At 39.3% G+C, this 18,341-nt stretch overlaps 1 protein-coding gene across 1 annotated transcript in view; it reads right to left on the reverse strand.

Annotated features, from left to right (window-relative positions):
- Positions 1–3,137: 3,137 nt before the first annotated feature.
- CNIH3 (cornichon family AMPA receptor auxiliary protein 3) overlaps positions 3,138–18,341 on the reverse strand; it is a 49,960-nt gene continuing 34,756 nt past the window's right edge. The window contains exons 4-6 of the mRNA XM_030268981.4: positions 13,823–13,935; positions 11,252–11,395; positions 3,138–9,572 (exon numbers count right to left, since the gene is read on the reverse strand). Coding sequence (XP_030124841.1) covers positions 9,545–9,572; positions 11,252–11,395; positions 13,823–13,935 — 285 coding nt within the window. The 3' untranslated portion in view covers positions 3,138–9,544. The remainder of the gene's footprint in view (positions 9,573–11,251; positions 11,396–13,822; positions 13,936–18,341) is intronic.

Consider the following 18,341-nt stretch of genomic DNA (forward strand, 5'->3'; position numbering starts at 1 on the left):
CTCTCTTGCTTCCCTCCAAGGTTAATTTTCTCCATCCACTTCTGTGGTCCTCCTCTCCCTCACCCTCTCCCTCTCCCAAATCTGCATCTCCTGGCTTGAGAAATTGAGATGAGCAATATTTCCATTTGGGGGTGTACTTGTCTGCTTCTGCAGAATCAGAAGCCAGAGCAGATATTGCAAGGTATTTCACTTTTAAAAGTAGCTGTTTTGGATTCCAAATCCAAGTAAGGAATTGGCCCAACTGGACCAATCTCAGTTCAATCTGCCCAGCTGGATATCTGCCCAACAGGTTATCAGAGTTGGAGAGCACAGGGAAGACTCCTGCATGACAGCTGCAATTTAAACATAGGAAAAAGAAAACCACGCACAGCTGCATGTGAAGTAGAACAATGAATAACACAGAGAATATGAAAATGTTGATATCACCCCAGCCAAAAATATATGCAGCTATGGCATCACAAAAAGCGAGATGAGGCATAGAAAAATAGGTGCAGAAGCACAAAGAATTCTGGTATTGCTCACTAACAAAAGATATTGTTACTCATCACAGAATTTGATAATGAATATTGTAAAGGTGATACATCAGGATCTTCTGTCTTGCTGATCTCTTAGCTAGATTACAAAGACTGACGCTGTGAGAGTTTTCTGAACATTCTGGAGCAACTGCAGACTCAAAGTCAGGCTTAAAAGAGAACATAACACTTCCAGTATCATTTGGTCACCTCTTTCACCCACTATTGATGAAGAAGTTTCCCTGATACATTCACCTCTGCACATAAAGCCTTGTTAAGTCATCTGTGACTGAAATGGAAATATTTGTATTTGGGTAGAATTGATACATACCTGCCTGCCCTGAGACGATTTAAGGAGTCTGTAGCCTCACCACCAACCAGCAGAAATGCACTAAACCACCTGTATATTTTTGCTGTACTTCTCCAGTGTTCCTGCATCCCTTTGATGTATTGCTGAACTGAACCACTGGAGAAACACAGCTAGAACTGGCAGAGTAGCCCATCATTTAACAGGGTAAGAGAGCTGATCTCAGCCTGGCCAGCAGTTCCCTGTTGGGAACCATTCCAGCAGCCAGAATCAGCAAGGCTGGATGGAGTCCAACCAAGAGCACATCACCCTCAGTCATTGGCAAGGACGTGGCAAAGCAGCTCTGCTCCGTTTGGGCTTTGCAGAGTGCCAGGAATCTTTTGTAGATTGGTTGCTCTGTCTTTTTGAAAGGCTTGAAACATTGCAGCTGTGCAGCTGTGCTTTAATTCCAGAGAGAAACTATATCCAGAGTTTCTGCAAGTCATAAAGTTTCAGAGCAAACTTCTTTTAAAAGGGCAAGTTATTTTTGTAGCCAACAATAGTGGTGACTGCAAAGGTTGTGTTAACAGTAAACAAATTTCCAGGTCTTTGAGTGCTCAGTAGTTCTGACTCTAGCCTCTAGCACAGCAAGGCACAAAAACAGGATGACAAAACAAGAAATGACAAAAGTAATGTCCTCATTTGAGAACAAGCTCTTTATCTGTGATAAAATCTCTACCCCTATCTGCTGGAGATAGAAGTGTGTTTCATGGGTGTCAAAACGTACTGCAGAGAAAAAACAGAGCCCTACAATCAAATAAAAAGAAGCATCATCAATTCATAATTGCTTCCAGTGCTCCAGAATAAGAGATTGTCTCTAGATACTATCAATGGATTTATTTTATATATATATATATATATATTTAAAGGGATCTCTGTGGTCTGGCAGCTTTTATTGGGATTTCTCTGGAAAGTATACTTGTAATATATGGCACACAGGTTTTCATTTACACCAGAAACACAGGGACAAGGCTTTCTAATCCAGTGATGTACCAGTGCTGGGCTGAGTGCTCATAGATTAAAAAAAAAGTAGATACAGTCATAGCAAATTACTTCTGAACTTCTTTGAAGCTTATAAAACTGCTATTACAATCCAAAAGAAGCGTGACAAGGTTCATCAAAGATTCATCACTTGTTGTTGTAGACTTCAAATGATGAATGAGAGAGGGTACATTAAAATTCTGCTGCTGCCACTACCACCTCAGGAAGCTTTTGGAGGATAAATACTGCTTCTACTTAAAGGCAACAGGTTTTGAAAGAATGAGTCACATTTTTCAATACAACTTAACAATCTTATTTAATAATTAACATAAAGGGGCACTGGCTGCTCTCATAAGGCAAACACATGCTAGAAAATACAACAGATTCCTCCACAGATATTCAAAACCGAAGCACTGCTGGGATTATGACAGTGCTCTGGGTGACAGGCAGGACTAATCAGCTTTTGTTTTCTCCTGCAGACCTTGCTAACTGCATCTATGTTTCCAAGGCCAAAGATTCAGAGAAAGAGCACATTCAGGGAATATCTTTGACATCCCTTGAGAAAAGGCTCTCAAATGACCTGAGGTGGCATGGCTTACAATGATCCCACAGCAGCAACTCTGAACCTGCCAGCAGCACTTGTCAAAAATGTATTCTAAATTAACATGTTAGAAATACAGCTTCCTTTTCTTGTTTAGTATAACCCCGTAAGTAATGTTACTGTTTGGACCTGCTTTTTGTGGCAGATAAGACACAAATATAACAGAAGAGCATTTCCTTTGTTCATTATATTAACAGACAAGAATTTATTTCGCTTTTAAATGGCCTATGTGGGTATGTGCATATCAAGGAGCACATAATTAAAGACTAAAGTATTTAAAAGCCTATAAACAGACAATAAAGGGGATATAAAACCCACTTTATATTCCTTTAGAGTTCATCTCATGCAATGTCTCAGACAACATAAACATGTATCAATATGTATTAAAAAAAGCCTGCTTCAGGGCTGAATTCGAGGATCTAGAATCAAAATAGGTGGCAAAATTCAAGGGCGATATGATCTGTAGTGGCTGAAACAAGGGTTAAAACAGGCCAAATGCCCCCCACCAACCTGCATGACCCCACCATGAAAGGTGACACCAGTGCCTGTAAATGGGACATGCTCCCCCCATGAACACAGCTCTGCAGCTTTGCAGCCTACAAAAATTTATCATCCTTTTCCAGATTGAGGCAACTTCTATGCTGCTGATCTAGGCTAATAACAAATCTGTGCTAATGCACATTTAAACATCAAACTCCTGTACAAATGCAGCTTTATTAATTTTCTAGGATGAAAGGATGCCTATCAAAATAGCTAATTTCCATTTGTACCTAGTTACAACCAAACTAGGATAATTTTATTCTCAAATAAATATCCACAAGCAGATGAAGGATTTGGATTAGAACCAGTGCCACTACTCCAGTCTGAGCTTGCACTGGGTTTGTTTTAAATGCAGCTCTGAAAGATGCGTGAAACAGGATCCAGTGTGGGATGAAGAAAGAGGATAAATGGGCAAAGCCAAAATGAATTAAAAGGGTGCAAAATTCTGAAATGGGGAGCAGTTTTGACCACTGTTCTTTACATTTTAGTGCTTTCTGGCAGCATCAAATTACAGCCTACATGCATTCAGAGGCTGATACACACTTCAGTTTGTCAGCCGGCCCTGAGGCACAGCACCGGCCCAGGTCAGGTACCCATCTTGGTGGCAGTGGAACAAATGCATTTTGACTAATTCCACTGAATTCCATTGTTTCCTCCCATGAGAAAAAATATTCATTATTTAGGATTATAATACCATCTAGATGTGTAATTCCCAATTCCAGCTGTGCAGTACCAGGCACTACTCAGAGAGAGAAATGCCTCCATCTCACAAGATCTCGTAGAACACAGAGAGAAATCCTGCTTTGCTTGTTCTACAGGACTTGTACTATGTATTACTTGCACTATTAAGTGCTTGGTACTTTACATTACTATGCACAGGTGAGAGCCATTCCACAAGACTGGATGTCTTCTGTGTTATTTAAAATGTTTCCATAATCTTGTAAAAGTTGTTTTTTCCAGTCAGCATTTCACACTGATGATCAGTGGCTGCAAATCTGTTTAAAACAACCAAAACTGTCAGAACAGTGGGACAGGCAAATTTCTTCAGGTCTGCCAGGAGACTGGTGATATTAGGGATAATTTATAGGAAGAAAGGAGCAACAACTCTTTGCGATTTAGACTAAACACGATATGTTGGCTTTTAATGCTATATTCCATTGCCATAACATAGTATTCAAATATGCGGATTCATTATTAAAAAAAAAATTAAAAAGCACTTTACATTCCTCAGAGTTTTACTGAGAGTTTGATGGCACAGAAAGGCCACAGAAGCTTATTTTCTCTTACATGGGAAGTTGGCCAGCAATTAGAGGTAATAAAATAACTATTTCAAGTGTGCAAGCACTAAAAAATATTTCTAGACCTGTGGTTTATTTAATTGCATCAGAATATTGTCTGCAGCAAAGAACTTCATTCTTTGGTTGAAGTGTACCACTGAAACACATCATCAGAATTTTGTTACAGCATGTTCTCTGGGAGAAAAGAAGGGGAATATGGGATTTCACGGGAGAATTTTCCCTCCTTCCCACCTGCAACTGCGTTACTGAGCAGAAAAAAAAATAAATCAGAGCAATGTGTTCATGAGCAATGGATGATGGAAAAACTCACCAGAGCAGGAATCTGGACTGAGATCACCAATGTAAAGTTCAGTGCAGCATGGATGGCAGCCTAGTATTTGTTGCTTCCCAAAGAAAAAAAAACCTCAACTCTTGGTTTCTTTTGACCTTCTCATCTTCTGTTCTATTTATAGCAACTCAAGTTTTTTTAACATCCAATAACATTTTTGATGAACTAAACTTCTTGCAGTTGTTTGGGGTTTTTTCTATTTTTAATTTCCACCAATCTCTTGGTAGAAAATATGCAGTGTTACATGGGGCTCACATGAAACAAAAGGTATGATTTCCATCAACTTCCATGTAGCCAGATTTTTACCAAGTTGGTATAATTTTCTGTGGTAACTTAGCATAAGCATTGAAATTTTACCCTTATCCCTCAAAAATGCAGGTTCCCTTTCTACTAACATAATTCAGTTTAATAGATGTGGTATCAAGATCTAAAGGATCCTACCAACAAAAGTCTAGAGACTTTCCAGTGTGAACCTATTTCCCACATAGAGGGAATGGGCATTAAATGGAAACAACAAATAACCCCCAGTAAATTCAAGGATTTTGGATCATGCGCTGTGATTTTTCCATTTTTTTTGGCAAAAATGCCTGTGTGGGGATGGAATGGAGAAAGGAAAAGCAATAGATTGCTAATACCCTTGCTAACAGTGTAGGATTACTCATGACCCCAACAGCATTGCCAGATCATAACAACCTCAGAGCAGTTTCTGAGTTTCTGTAAGGTGTGGGTTGAAGAAGTTTTTCTTTCTCTTTGAGGGGCTTAGTGCAAAAGGAAGAATACGGCTCAAGGAAGCAGATGGAAAAACATTTCTGACAGCTTAAGTACAGTTAATTATTTGTAGGCGAAGCATTCTGCTATCAGCACTGATTTGCTGTACTTGAAACTGAAACAGTCAGAGCAGCAACAATTTATTCAGCATCACTGCAATTACCTGACTATAAATAGGAGACCTTGCCTTTCATCCCTTCCAGGAACAGGCAGCTAAAGGCGAGCACACTGTGTAGGTGCCTCTTTGGTAAGCAGCTCATCCAGGTCTCATCCTCTCCTATTTTATTCCACCTCTTACCTTTTTCTTTTAAGCAGATTCAACAGTTACTGGGAAAAAAAAAAAAAAAGGAAAAAAAAAAAAGAGTACAACATATATGGGAAGAGTTCCCAAGGTAAGTATCACCTCTTTCACTTCACAGATGGTGCAGCTGGGGAAAATGAATACTCATTTAAGAACCTGCGCATTTCACACCTGCTCCTGAAGGAGCAAAGGGTGATGATGTGTTTTCTGGGATTTATCTGTACAATCAGAAAAAATCCCAGAAGATTCTTCTCTCTGTGAAGAGAAGATAACTCTGCTCCTAAATAGTGACATTCAGCCTTCTGGGAAAAGAGACAGGAAGAAAGCAGACTTGCAGAGGAAATCTCCAGCCTCCACTAACCAACAAGGAGGACCTGGAGACAAAAAGGATAGCATAGATTGTTTCTCCCTCAAAAGTGTGACATGGGGAAGACACTTCCTTGTGACCAAAGATCACAGTATTCTTTTCTATTCTTCCCTTGCTTTGGTTAAAGCAGAATCACAGAATCTCCTGAGCTGGAAGAGACCCACAAGGATCATCAAGTCTAACTCCTGGCTCTGCAGACTAAATTCAATGAAAGGGAACATAGTATTAATCAGTTTTTCCATCAGCTTTAAGATTTATATCAAAAAAAACCAAAATGCTATTGAGAGCTGTGTGATTACTTTTTTGAATAAGTATTATTGGAAAGAACTAAGACTGTTAGCTTTCACTGACCATTCACAGCAAGGACTAGATAGAGTGAGATACTCTCCAGAATGCTCTGACCAGCTGTGATTATCCACTCTTAAGAAAGATTTATTTGACTGGAAAGACAACAGAAAAACTCTTTAAAGAAGACATGGAGAACAGAGTTTTCTATGGGAGGACACAAGACAGCTCACTTTTAACAGAACGGAGGGTGAAAAGGACTTCTTTCTCTGTATATTGAAATCTTAAGCAGCATGAGAGAAGTGTAAGTAGGCTGATGTTGGCTCAAAAGCAAATAGAATAAATTTTCTAAGAATAAATTTATTCTGGAAATGAAAAAAAAAAAAAAAATCAAGTACCAGAGCAGTGAAATCCTGGAAACTCAAGGCAGTAGTAGGATCAAATGAAGTGTTTTGCTTTCCAGTGGAGTTTCGTAAGTGTATTGATGATGTTGCCTGAAGTAGAGAACCTCTTTCAAATGACCAAGCATATCCACTCCAGTCCTTGAAGTCCCCTGAAGTTACACTCAGAAGATCCACATACACAATTGCTTTTTTGCAAAGTCAAAAATTACAGGCCAATGCCAGTTACAAAGACTCACAGAGCTTTTACTCAGCCCCGCACACAAATAATTGACCTCCTACCAGTCCAGCTCATTCCTGAACCTCAGGATTTGAAACCTGTGTGTTTTCAGGCAAGAAGTGATCATACTTCCACCCATCCAACCTCACAAAATTCCAAGTCTTTCAATGAAACTGACTTGAAAGCATGTATTTGGAATATAGGGAACCTGAAGTAATTTCTTTTCATCTCCTATGAAATCCTAGAAGATGCACAGAAAGATTCAGTCACCTGCTCAGAGATGAAAGTTTTATGAGGTAGCAAGACACCTAGAAGTTATTCACTGTGATTTGCTCTTGTGAATTCAGTTCCTATACTGCTATAGAACTAGATGCTTTAGCTAGGATGAGAAGAAGAAATTCAGTTACAATCATCAGCTTTTCACGGGTTGAGCACTAATTATTCCACTGCAGCAGAGCTTCATCAGTTAGCTCTGTAATGATGCAGTGAAGTTCCTTAGCTCAGGCTCACTCCGAGAGAACATCTCTGTATTGTCTGCAGGGTCAGTGTGATTTCAAGAGCAGTTCAGCCACCTCTGTGGTGGGTGCAATCCAAACCTGTGGACCACCACAGTACAAATCAGCTTCCCAACATCTGATTTGGCAGCCTTATGCTTCTAGAACTGGGTATTCTACATTGTATGAAGATAAAATGCATCCAATAAAAACTACTGAAAATTAAAGAATGAAACTACTGTAAATTAAAGAATGTCACCCCTTGGGACAACTTCATATAAATATTGTTAGAATTACCCCAGTATAATGCTTGTACAGCCCATTCCAAGCAATGCCCAGGCAGGATTTGGGAGCTAGCATGGTTCAGGAGAAAGTTAGCATGCAGCCACTGTGTTTTGCTGGTTAACAGGATTTAATGCTGTTAATATAGCCAGACCAAACCAGAGTGAGTCCTGGCACTGCAGGCACACAGTAACTCCAGCTCCATAGGGAACGTGCCAGACATGGGATGACTCAGCAGCCATTGTGAGACTGCATCTCTCCAGCTGAACTGCTGTGCCCAGCCTAAAAACACCTCAGAGCTTGCTACAGGCTCAGTCTACTGGCTCTCAATAGCCAGAACAAACATGGTGAGCAGTGAGCTCGTGCTAACAGGACCAGCTGTGAACAAGCCAGGGGACAGATGGGCCTCTCCACGCTGTTCTCTGCCCACCTCTGGTAGAAACCCACCTTATCAGCTCCTTTCCGATGCTAGAGCCAAGCAGTGTCTGTGAAGGCTCTGGTGTCAGTCTCGAGTTTACAGCCTTGCTACTACCCACAGCACCAGTGACTTTGAGGGAATGAGTCTGGGTTTACCTGGATCAGCACTGAAATATATTTAGCAGTAGTTCTGGACACTTGATGCCTTTGACTTGTCAAACAGATGGACCTAAAATGTAAATAGATTGTATTTATGTAGGTATGTATTTGTATATACATATATATGTATAAAGATATGCAGCCCATATAAATGAATTAGAATGAGAATTCTATGACAAATTTTTAAAACCTTTAAATTATAAAAAACTGAACATCTTTCAATAGGAACCTGATACAAGACAAAGACATTTTGTGTATTTGTTCCAGCTTAAATTTTACAGCAGAAGTAAAACTGCAAAACAGAATTACAGACCACAATTAGCTGGTCCAGTATTCGCTATCCAGCATTGTGATGAATATAATAGCTATGTTACAATCCTCTTTAAATTTATGCAGTTTTTACCTGGTATGTGGTGGGTTTTTTTGTTTGGTTTTTTTTGGGGTTGTTTTTTTTTTTTCAGTCAGAGAAACTCTATTCTCATAAGTGCTTGGCCTGATTAGGTTAAACCCAATGTATTTCTACATCTCACTGTATGGTATTGGCATATCACAAATGAAGTACAGAAATATCCTGGATGTTCACCTGCAGGAATAGCACATAGTTAGAATACAGAACACTGAAACTGCAAATTCTTTTGTTATTGTTGTTTTGGCTGGGAAAAAAAACCCAAAAAACTAAAACCACTGAAGCAGTTCCATGAGATTTTACATCCCTGTTTGACTAGTGTCATGAGCATAGCCCTGCAGGACAGTCACACATCTTTTCTGAAGTCTGCTCACTGCTTGTTTTCAGAATGTTGTACAGCTCTTCTTCCTGCGTAGGATCATCTTGTCCTGTGCTTCCTCAGTCCAGAATAGTCCTTAAGAAAAGAAATGTTGCTTCCTGGAAGACAGCAGGGACTATAGGCATTATAGTTTTAATGAATCCACTAAACCAAGCAGCATTATCCCTGGAAAGGTGAATAGTTGTAAAATTTGGCCCACGTTGTTGCAATTTTTTTTGTTTGCTTGGGATTTGAAAATCATTTGCTGCAATACATTGAGAAACAGGAGACAAACAGAATTAACTCAGCCATTCTTCCATGGTATTCTGCTTCTCTTTGCTGAATCTCTCTTTCATCACCGTATTTACTGCTTGGGTTCAAAGTTTTCATCTTTGCTTTTTTTAATCATGCACCCCTTGGTTCACTCGTCCTTGCACCTCCAGCCTTTGTTGTTTTCAGTCCTTGGCAATGATCTTTCAGTTAAGAGCTCACCAGAGTGTAGATCATGCTGAATGCAAAAGAAAGACACAATATGAAAGTATCCCTTTGAAGCATGCAGAGCACTTTGATTTTTATAACCCTTTGCTGTCTGTTCCTCAGGTCTGACTGTAATGGCCTGTGCTTTCCTTTGCATTCCTTCTATCTTTCTAAAGCATCTTAATTATGGTGTATTCAAGATGGGTATCAAAAGACACTCAAGAAATAACAAATTCATTATCGACATCCTACTGCACCACAAGCTGTGTTTGAGCTTTTTAAAGCTCAGTCTGATGTCTGGATTTGAAGAGCGAAGAAACAAAACCATTTTGCTTTAGCGTGTTTGATGTCTAACTTCAACCAGCAACTCTCGGCAGGGCAGGCAAGGTTTTCCATGAAACTGCATTGTTTTGATTCCTTTGGAAAAAAAATTCTGTGCACTAGAAAAAACATAAAATGCAGCCAGCAGCTGGACTGAATCCCTACATGTTAAATGCAACTCTGAAAATCAGAGAAAACAGTATATATTGCCACAGCTCCATTTTGCTGCAATTATAATTCTGCCAATACCTAGGAAAGCACTAAATAAACGTCTCTTTATACTATTTTATCTAGCACCAGGCAGTGGGTTTTGGATGGTGGCCATGTTTTAGATTGAAGGGCTCAGAGGAAGCTGCACAGCAGTAAAGTCTCAGGAGAAATGCTACACCACACTACAGATCCCAATACAAAATGTGGAGTTAAAAAATGCTTTTTTCCACAAACCTCAATAGCATTTAAAAGGAATATTGAGAAGCAACAACATGCAGCAGTGACTCCTCAAGATCTGGGGAACAGCAGAACAGGTAAGACACCAGTAATCAGAGGAGAAAAACATACTTCCACCAGCACACACACCTTGCAGAGGGATGACTACATGCAAGAATGGCTTGAAGAGGCAACTCTATGCAAATACATCACAGAGGAAGGAGTAGAAGAAAGACAGCAAAACATCACCTCCATTTAAAGTGTGTTAGAGTTTCTTGTCCAGTAGTTTCCATGGTGTGATTACAGGGGTGACTAAAAGCACTGGGATACTGGCAAGGCCTTACCTTAAATGACCCTGACCTATTTTTGCACTGGGCATTTGTGCCTGTGCAGTGAGGACATGTGACAACTGAAAGGGGCAGGGGGACAATGCCCAACTGGTGTGCATATCTCCATGAATGTACTTTAATTAGGGGTTTGGATCATGCACAGGCTTTGCCCTGTCATGAAAGGGAGCCTGTAGGAATTATTAGAGGCATGGTACATCCCATGTTTCCACCCAACATCTATCTACCCATTTATTTACCATCTTGAGTATTACCACAACAAAGGTATAGTATTTTTCTTATGATCCTCTTAAATCATAAGGAATTATAGTTTTTTATTTGATGTAATGCCATTAGCACAACATTCGCTATTCCACCCATCCTAAAAGACCATACAGAGAAGCAAAAGTATTTTCCTTTGGTTGGTGCTGAGGCCTGACTCTGGCTTTAGGTAAACACTAAATATTCTGTACTGAAGTGCCAGCAGTCAGTGGGAGTGCTTCCCTGAATCAACAGCAGAAGCAACCTTTTATGAGACTAAGGAAGTTGTCCAATTGGTTCCAGTCATTCCTAAATGCAATTCCACAAGTGAAATGAAAAGCAGCTACTGTTCTCTTAGTGAAATGGCCAGACTTACCAGTAGAGATAGTAGAAGAAGGAAAGGAGGTAGAAGGCCAGCTTACACCAGGCCTCTTTCTGGCAGTAACTCAAGGTATCTGCATTCATGACTGCAGGCGGATCATATGCCAGCTCTGAGCTATCTGCTGGGCAACGAAAATACCTGAAAGAGCAGGAGACACCTGGAATGACTCTGTAATAATCTGTATTAAGTATGCTCAGATACACACCTGACTACCATCTTCCATAATATAGGAGGAATACCCCTTTCTTTCTCAAGTCTCTGTTTCCAGACATTGTAAAAATCAGGATGCTAGTCTGAGCACTCCTTTCTTACTGCACCAAGCAATTAATGAATGTGGATTTTCTGCATTCTATTAATTCTTCAGATCAAAACATTTCCCCTTCCTACAGAGTTATTTCTGACTTATCCGCTGATAACTCACACGCTATGAGTGACAATATATGGTGGTTTGTGATCACAGAGTAGAGGAAGGATTACAGGGTTTTTACTGCACCTACACAACTGATTTCAGACATGATGAAAGGTGACAGTCCCAACCAACTGGTAGCTAGGTTCCTCCAACTCTGAAAAGGAAAAAAGCCAATATGGAGTAATGTAAGAAGTGGCTGACCAATGTTTTCTACATGTGGCACTGCTCAAGAATTTATCATCCAAATAATTTTCTTCAGAAAATATTTTTCTTCTTACATAGGAGAAATTTCTAATTATTCTCAGTAATGACTGAATGTTTGAGAAAATCGTGACAGAAGACCTTCTTTGGAAAAGGAGCTTTTGTCTCAGTTTGCAGGAAAAAGCAAAAGCAAAACAAAAAATAAAAAGTCCTCAACAAAGTTAATGAACAGCCCTAAGATCAGCACAAATCAGAGGAAATATTGTTATTTCTGCTGCTTTGACAAAGTAAGCAGAACATTGCTGGTTGCTTACAGATGGATAGATAGACAGGAAGATATAAAAACAGCAAGCAAGTGACCAGCAGCACTACTTTGAAAGGAGATGTTCTCAAAATAACTTTTCCTTTCTCCCTACCATTGTTAGTCACATCCATTTACAACCTCTAATAAGATTGCAGGTTCTTTTATGGAGAACCACAGGTGAAATCTTGCTTAATTTTCTTCATTTGGATGCAGACAGTGTCTTCCCATGGTTCTGTGCAGAACTTGACACAATGACCCCAAACCTGCCTGTGGTTAAAGCAGCAGTAATTATAGAGTATTTATAGCAAAGCATATGAAGAATCATAGAAAAAAGAAAGAATCAAAAGTTTTCTCCAAAAGTTGATATCATTACTTAGAATCTGACCATTTTCCTCTTGGGATATATTTATTTTTAGAAAATTTTTAAATGGGGCTCATTGTCACACGAAGGGTTGTTAACCCTCAGCAAAAGAGCAGCATAAGACATAATCTTTTTTATTGAAGCAGAACAATAGGGAGAAAAGCACTTGTAGCTTCATTTCATTTAGCTTTCTGAGAACTATACTGGCACTCTAATTTCTGAATAATACACTTTATCATATGACTCTGCATTACGACCCAGCTTTTGCAGAAAAAAAGTGTAAAAAAGCTGCTGCTTTTTAGTTCCTGGTTGAGAGGATGATTTTGACTTCTTTACAGAATTATTCTTCTGCTACCATATGTACCTTTGTAACACAAAGAGACCCTGACAGACAAAAATCATCTGTGCTTTTACAAACATTGTGAAAATACAAAACTAGGGAAGTCTCCAGACTGACAACCACAAAAACTGATGTCTCTTGGTTATTTTCAGAAGCAACAGAAGGCTGATCCTCCGCTAGAATGCAGAGGGAGATGCAGCAGCAGCAGCTGCACTGCCTGTCTGGAAAACAACAGCAGGTCTTATGTGATCAACTCTGGAAGCCCCTTGGTAAATGTGAACACAATTTAGATATCCAGAGTGGGAACACTCCCCACTTCTTCATATGGGCAGTGTGAAGAGACTGCTCTTCACCTACTCCAATCCCTACTCCATGAGTCTCTAAAAGAGAATTCCCTTGCAGAACAGAAATTCCCTACTCTACAGAAAGAAACAACTTACTTTACACTGAAAAAAGAAGAAAAAAGCTGTCAAAGAAGATGAGACACAAAAATCTGTCAACCTTCCCAATCTCTATTTCACAACTACAATGGAAAGGTTTCCTTGCTAGGGCTGAATGAAGAGGTCCAAGCTCTTTCAGATATGAACTGTCTTGCAACTCCCCATCTGTGAAGTATTTAAAGCCTCACCAAGTTCTACATTCAGATTCCAGTCTATTTAATTTCCATGTTTTCACTTGTGATGAGTGCATCCTGACACCCTTCAGAATATCCATCTAAGTAACTGAAGGCTGCATTGTATTATCATATGTTTTCCTTAGCCATCCTAAATGATGAAAAAATTTCCTTTTTCTCTGGAAATATAAGTTTCAGGGCTTATAGGCAAGAGCCTCTAGGCAAGAGATATTTATCTACGCCTGTATCACTGTCCTTCAATGTTCACACAATCTGCATGTGTGCTGAGCTGGCAAGCAAGGCTAAAAAGCAGTCAGCATATAAAAGAAGGGCTTACCTCCAGAAGTGATAAAAAAGCAAAGGAACATTTAACCCCAGTGTGAGCCACTCCTGAGCACATAAAAACATTATGCAGAAAAGACTGTGGATGGAATACTCCGGCAGCACCAGCTAAAAGGAAAGGAACAGGAATAACAGAAGTCAGTAAAACAAATGCCTCTTTGATTTTAGTCACCTAGTAGTTTTTCAGAGAAGAAATCAATTCTGCAAGTCTTGCAAGTCTCCTGTGTGTCTGTCCCTAGACACACCTCAGCTGGCAGACAGTGTGGCTTTGAGCAAGGAGCACAGGACCCAGGGCCAGGTTTGTTAAGGTTCTACCCAAGTTTGTACTCCAAGGGCTTGTTGAGTGAGATACATGGGACAAATAATTTACTGACTTATCTGATGTTCCAGATCTATGTCTACAAAACACACATTATAGTAATGCTTCCCTCACAAAAGCATTTCAAGACTAAATGAATGCCAGTAAAAGAGTTTTCAAATAACAAAATTTTATTACCAAAGCATTCAGAAAGGAAACAAAGCTATTCCTGAAGTTTTGCTTCTACATCGGAGGAGTGTCTTTGGAAAAACAAAGTGTTGCTTCTACCATTTTGATATGTTGTATACACCATAAAGAGATCAAATCCATTACCTAGTCAGTCTTGCAAGCACAAACCCACTTCCTAAGAAATTCCATGGCTCCCTACACTAGTTGTTTCAGAACCATGACAAGTCTTTCTATTAAAAGAGAAAATGAGTGGGCAGCTGGCAGAAGAAGAAATGTATGTGATATTGATTCAGAGTAGTTATTTCAAAAGGCACTTTGCTTTCTTCACTGCTCTCCCATTTATTTTCTTTTTTTCCTATGTCTTCTCAGAAATCCCTGTTAGTCACAGAAAAGACTAATTTCCAGCAGTGCATATTTCTCAAAGCTAGACAAACTCATACAAAACTCATCTGCATCCACTGCTTCATCTTGGAGATACATCAACCAAATTTAAATCACAAAAGGCATTTGGGGGCTTTTGTTGATGACAATTCATTATCATCTGCCAAATAATTAAAGTGAGCCCTCTTTTTTTTTAAACAGGGTAAAATTTACTACACAGCTTCTCTAAATACCTACTACCATACAGCTGTGCTACAAGGAATTCCATCGTCTTGGCTCTATGAGTCTTTCCATCTCACATGGAACATACTGTTTTAATTAATTTCACTTCAGTACTTGAAAAAGTTAACAGATTTGGGTATCTTTGTGACTGTGCCTTCAACTTAAACATTCTCAAGGGTTTATTTTACGTGGATGAGAAATCATAATGCAATTATATACTTCAGATTCCAGATGGTACTTATTTATCACTGCTGGATCTTTTTTTTTTTTTCAGTTTTAGAATGCTATTTACAACATGACTATAACCTTTCCCCAAAGAATGATTCATCTTCATAACAAATTGTAGACAAGAAAGGTCTTCATGATGTATGTCACCCACTGAACATCACAACACTCAAAAGCATATTACATTCATTTTCACATATTTGATTTCTGGTTCCAACACAATACACAAACTTAGTGAGACTGCAACCCTCGTGCCTGATCAGTGGGCTGGCTGGTAATAACAGGGAAAGAAACCCACAGTGAATATTTATGCAAAGCTTGAAAAACAAAACAAAAATCTGCAGTGAAACTAGAAAAGAAACAAAAGAAACAGAGGACTCTCAGAAGCAGGCTCACTTTCCAGTCACAATTTCTGGTGTAAATTAAATCTATCTATACTTTTGGTAGAACAGCAAATGGGTCATTTATGTCTCTTACAGCTTTTCGTGGAGTAGTATTTTTCTGTAAACATAAATAAGAAAGGATCACTGCTAATCACTGTTTCTGGAGAGAATTAAGGCAAAGAAGCAAACAAAGCCCAGCCTGCAAAGCCAGTTACACTCAGCTGATGTATTTCAGAGACCAAATCTAGAAGGAGGTGAGAGACAGTACAGAAAGGCACTAACTAACAGCAAGGCTTATGAGGTCAAGTAAATAACTAAAATAAAACACTGCCTCAGATCTTGTCTGCAAAAATCATCCTGCAATTTGACACTATATCCTCTGAAAACAATGAAAACTTGAAATCAACTCTAGCAAACATGGGATTCAGCTCCTGGAGAGAAGAAAGCTGGTTGAGAAACAAGCAGCAGTCAATCCTTGTTCCTGCTGAGGTACTCAACAGAAAAGCAACTTCAGTGATACAAATAACTGCAATAGGAACTAAACCAACGTCTTTAATTCATTCCTGTGAGAGCATAGGAAGCTGTCAGATGGTAAACATGTTAAGATATAAATAGTACACTTCTATTTTGAACCAGGAACATCCTGATTCAAATAACGACCTCTGCTTTCTGCCACAGCTGAAGATAAAGCTTGTGATGGTTATGAAACATGGAGAAGAAGGAGAAACTGGCATAGCAGCACAATTCTTAAGGAACACAACTTGGTCACTTCAAGTCCCAGGCTCAAATGGCACTACAAATTTACTACCAGAAATTCAGCTGGCTGATATTTTCCTGTGAAAAACCATGGGAAAGCCTGAAAAGGAAGTCAGCTTCTAGACAAAGAAATTGCTGCTAATCAGAAATGCGTTTTGCTAGAACATAAGCAAGGGAACAAGAAACCACTGTAGCTTTATTAGTTTTGGTCTGTTATAGCTGTACAGTTAAATAAATGACCACATCAGTAAACCCTTATTCACAATTCATCATGCACACTTAAAATGCAAACCTTAGGTGGGTATCATGCTCATTACCATATCACCACAAGAATTCATTCTCATACGAAGTAGTACACACACACTGCACATGTAGATTGATCCTTCTCTAGTTCCATAGAAAATAAAGCAGGGTTTGCTATGGATAGACACCTAGGTTTGGCTGAACTAAAGAGCAGGAAAACAAGCACTGAATTTAAGCACCTATCAGCAGCTTCTTTCTGTTTACAGGAATATGAAGACCTCCTTAGAGAAGCTCAGCCCTGAATAACATTATTCTGTTTCCTATGTCCTAAATCCGTTCTGCTGTTCTTATACAAAAGACAAACCTGTCTTTTTCTGTCTGTGTTTTTCCTCCTTATTCTGTTTATTACAGATGGATACCTCCTTCTCAAATGTAATTTTGATTTTACTGAACACTGTATCATTTTTACATGGAATGACTCTTACAGTTTGGGTAAGTCTCGCCAGTGAACAGGGCCCATAAAATACCTCATAGAAAACAGAACTGGGAAGATATTATAGTAGGAATAATAATATCCCTTCATCAGTTCTACTAAATTCTCAGTTAGAAAATCAGTTGCAACAAGTGAATCAAATATTTTCCCACTCTTAAGCCACTGAAATGTCAAGATGCTTTTTTCCAGCACTTTGCTTAGACCAATGGTCTTGAGTGCTACACAATAATAATAATAATTCTCACAGAATTGCTGTTCCTTCCTCAAAACACTCAAGAGTCTACATCAGTCTCCATCTGTGCATGTCAGCCTCCACACTGCAACCACAGATTTTACACGGTACCCAGAAATTGCCAGCCATTACACACTCTACCCTAACAGAGCTTCTGAGAGTCTTTATTACACTGTTAGAGGCCGAAACAACTTCCCTTCTTAATGCCTGCCTTCTCCTCCTACAGATGGGAGGAAAATCCTGCAGAGAAGTGGGGGTTGAATCTCCTTCATGTAACATGAAGAGCTCTGGTGATTACCCCAGTGAAAACAAGTTGTTCACCTTAAAATACACAAGGATGCTTTCCATCCACCTGAAAGCAACAGAAAACTGAAAGCATCATGCATGTGTGGAATCACTCCCAAGCCCCAGATGAGGTCTGATCTAAGTGCACTCTGCTTTATTGCTGTGGTTATTGCTACTGCATCTGCTTATACTAGAGGATAACTGCAGCTTGTCACTCTGCTGCATTTTCCACCACATCCCTCAAAAAAGCTGACAGAATCAGTGCTTATCAGTGACAGGGAAAGAGGGGGTGGAGGTGTACCCAAGGTTTTCAGGACACAGGAGTTATTTCAATAACACTTTAAAGCCCATCCCTACAGAGCCTGTCGGTGCTAACCTGGGTTACTGGGGAGTGTCAGCCGAGTTAAAGACACTGTGAGATCAAAGGGACATTATTTAATGACTCAGAAATCCCCCTAACTAAATAGCAGAGACCAGAAAAATCAGAAGTTTAGCACAAGAAAGTGAAAAAAAGAAAGCAAAATCACACAAAAAAAAAAAATAGTAGCAGCATGTGTCTTACCCAGACTGTGTGTGTATGTGGAATGTACATACTCTGAAACAAATCATCTGTTTCCTCCTGCTGGTGCACAAACCAAAGAAGAAGGGTCAACTATGTGTAATTTAAATACACAGACCACAAATCTTAATAATTTCAACAGTTTCAAACATACTGTTTGCACTGATCAAGCTCACGAAACACTAAATTTTTACTCTTGAAATACAATAAGTCTTTCCACTTTGCTAGTGTGTCTTTCTAATCTAAAT

This window comes from Taeniopygia guttata, chromosome 3 (assembly GCF_048771995.1).
Source record: "Taeniopygia guttata chromosome 3, bTaeGut7.mat, whole genome shotgun sequence".
Classification (NCBI taxonomy): Eukaryota; Metazoa; Chordata; class Aves; order Passeriformes; family Estrildidae; genus Taeniopygia; species Taeniopygia guttata.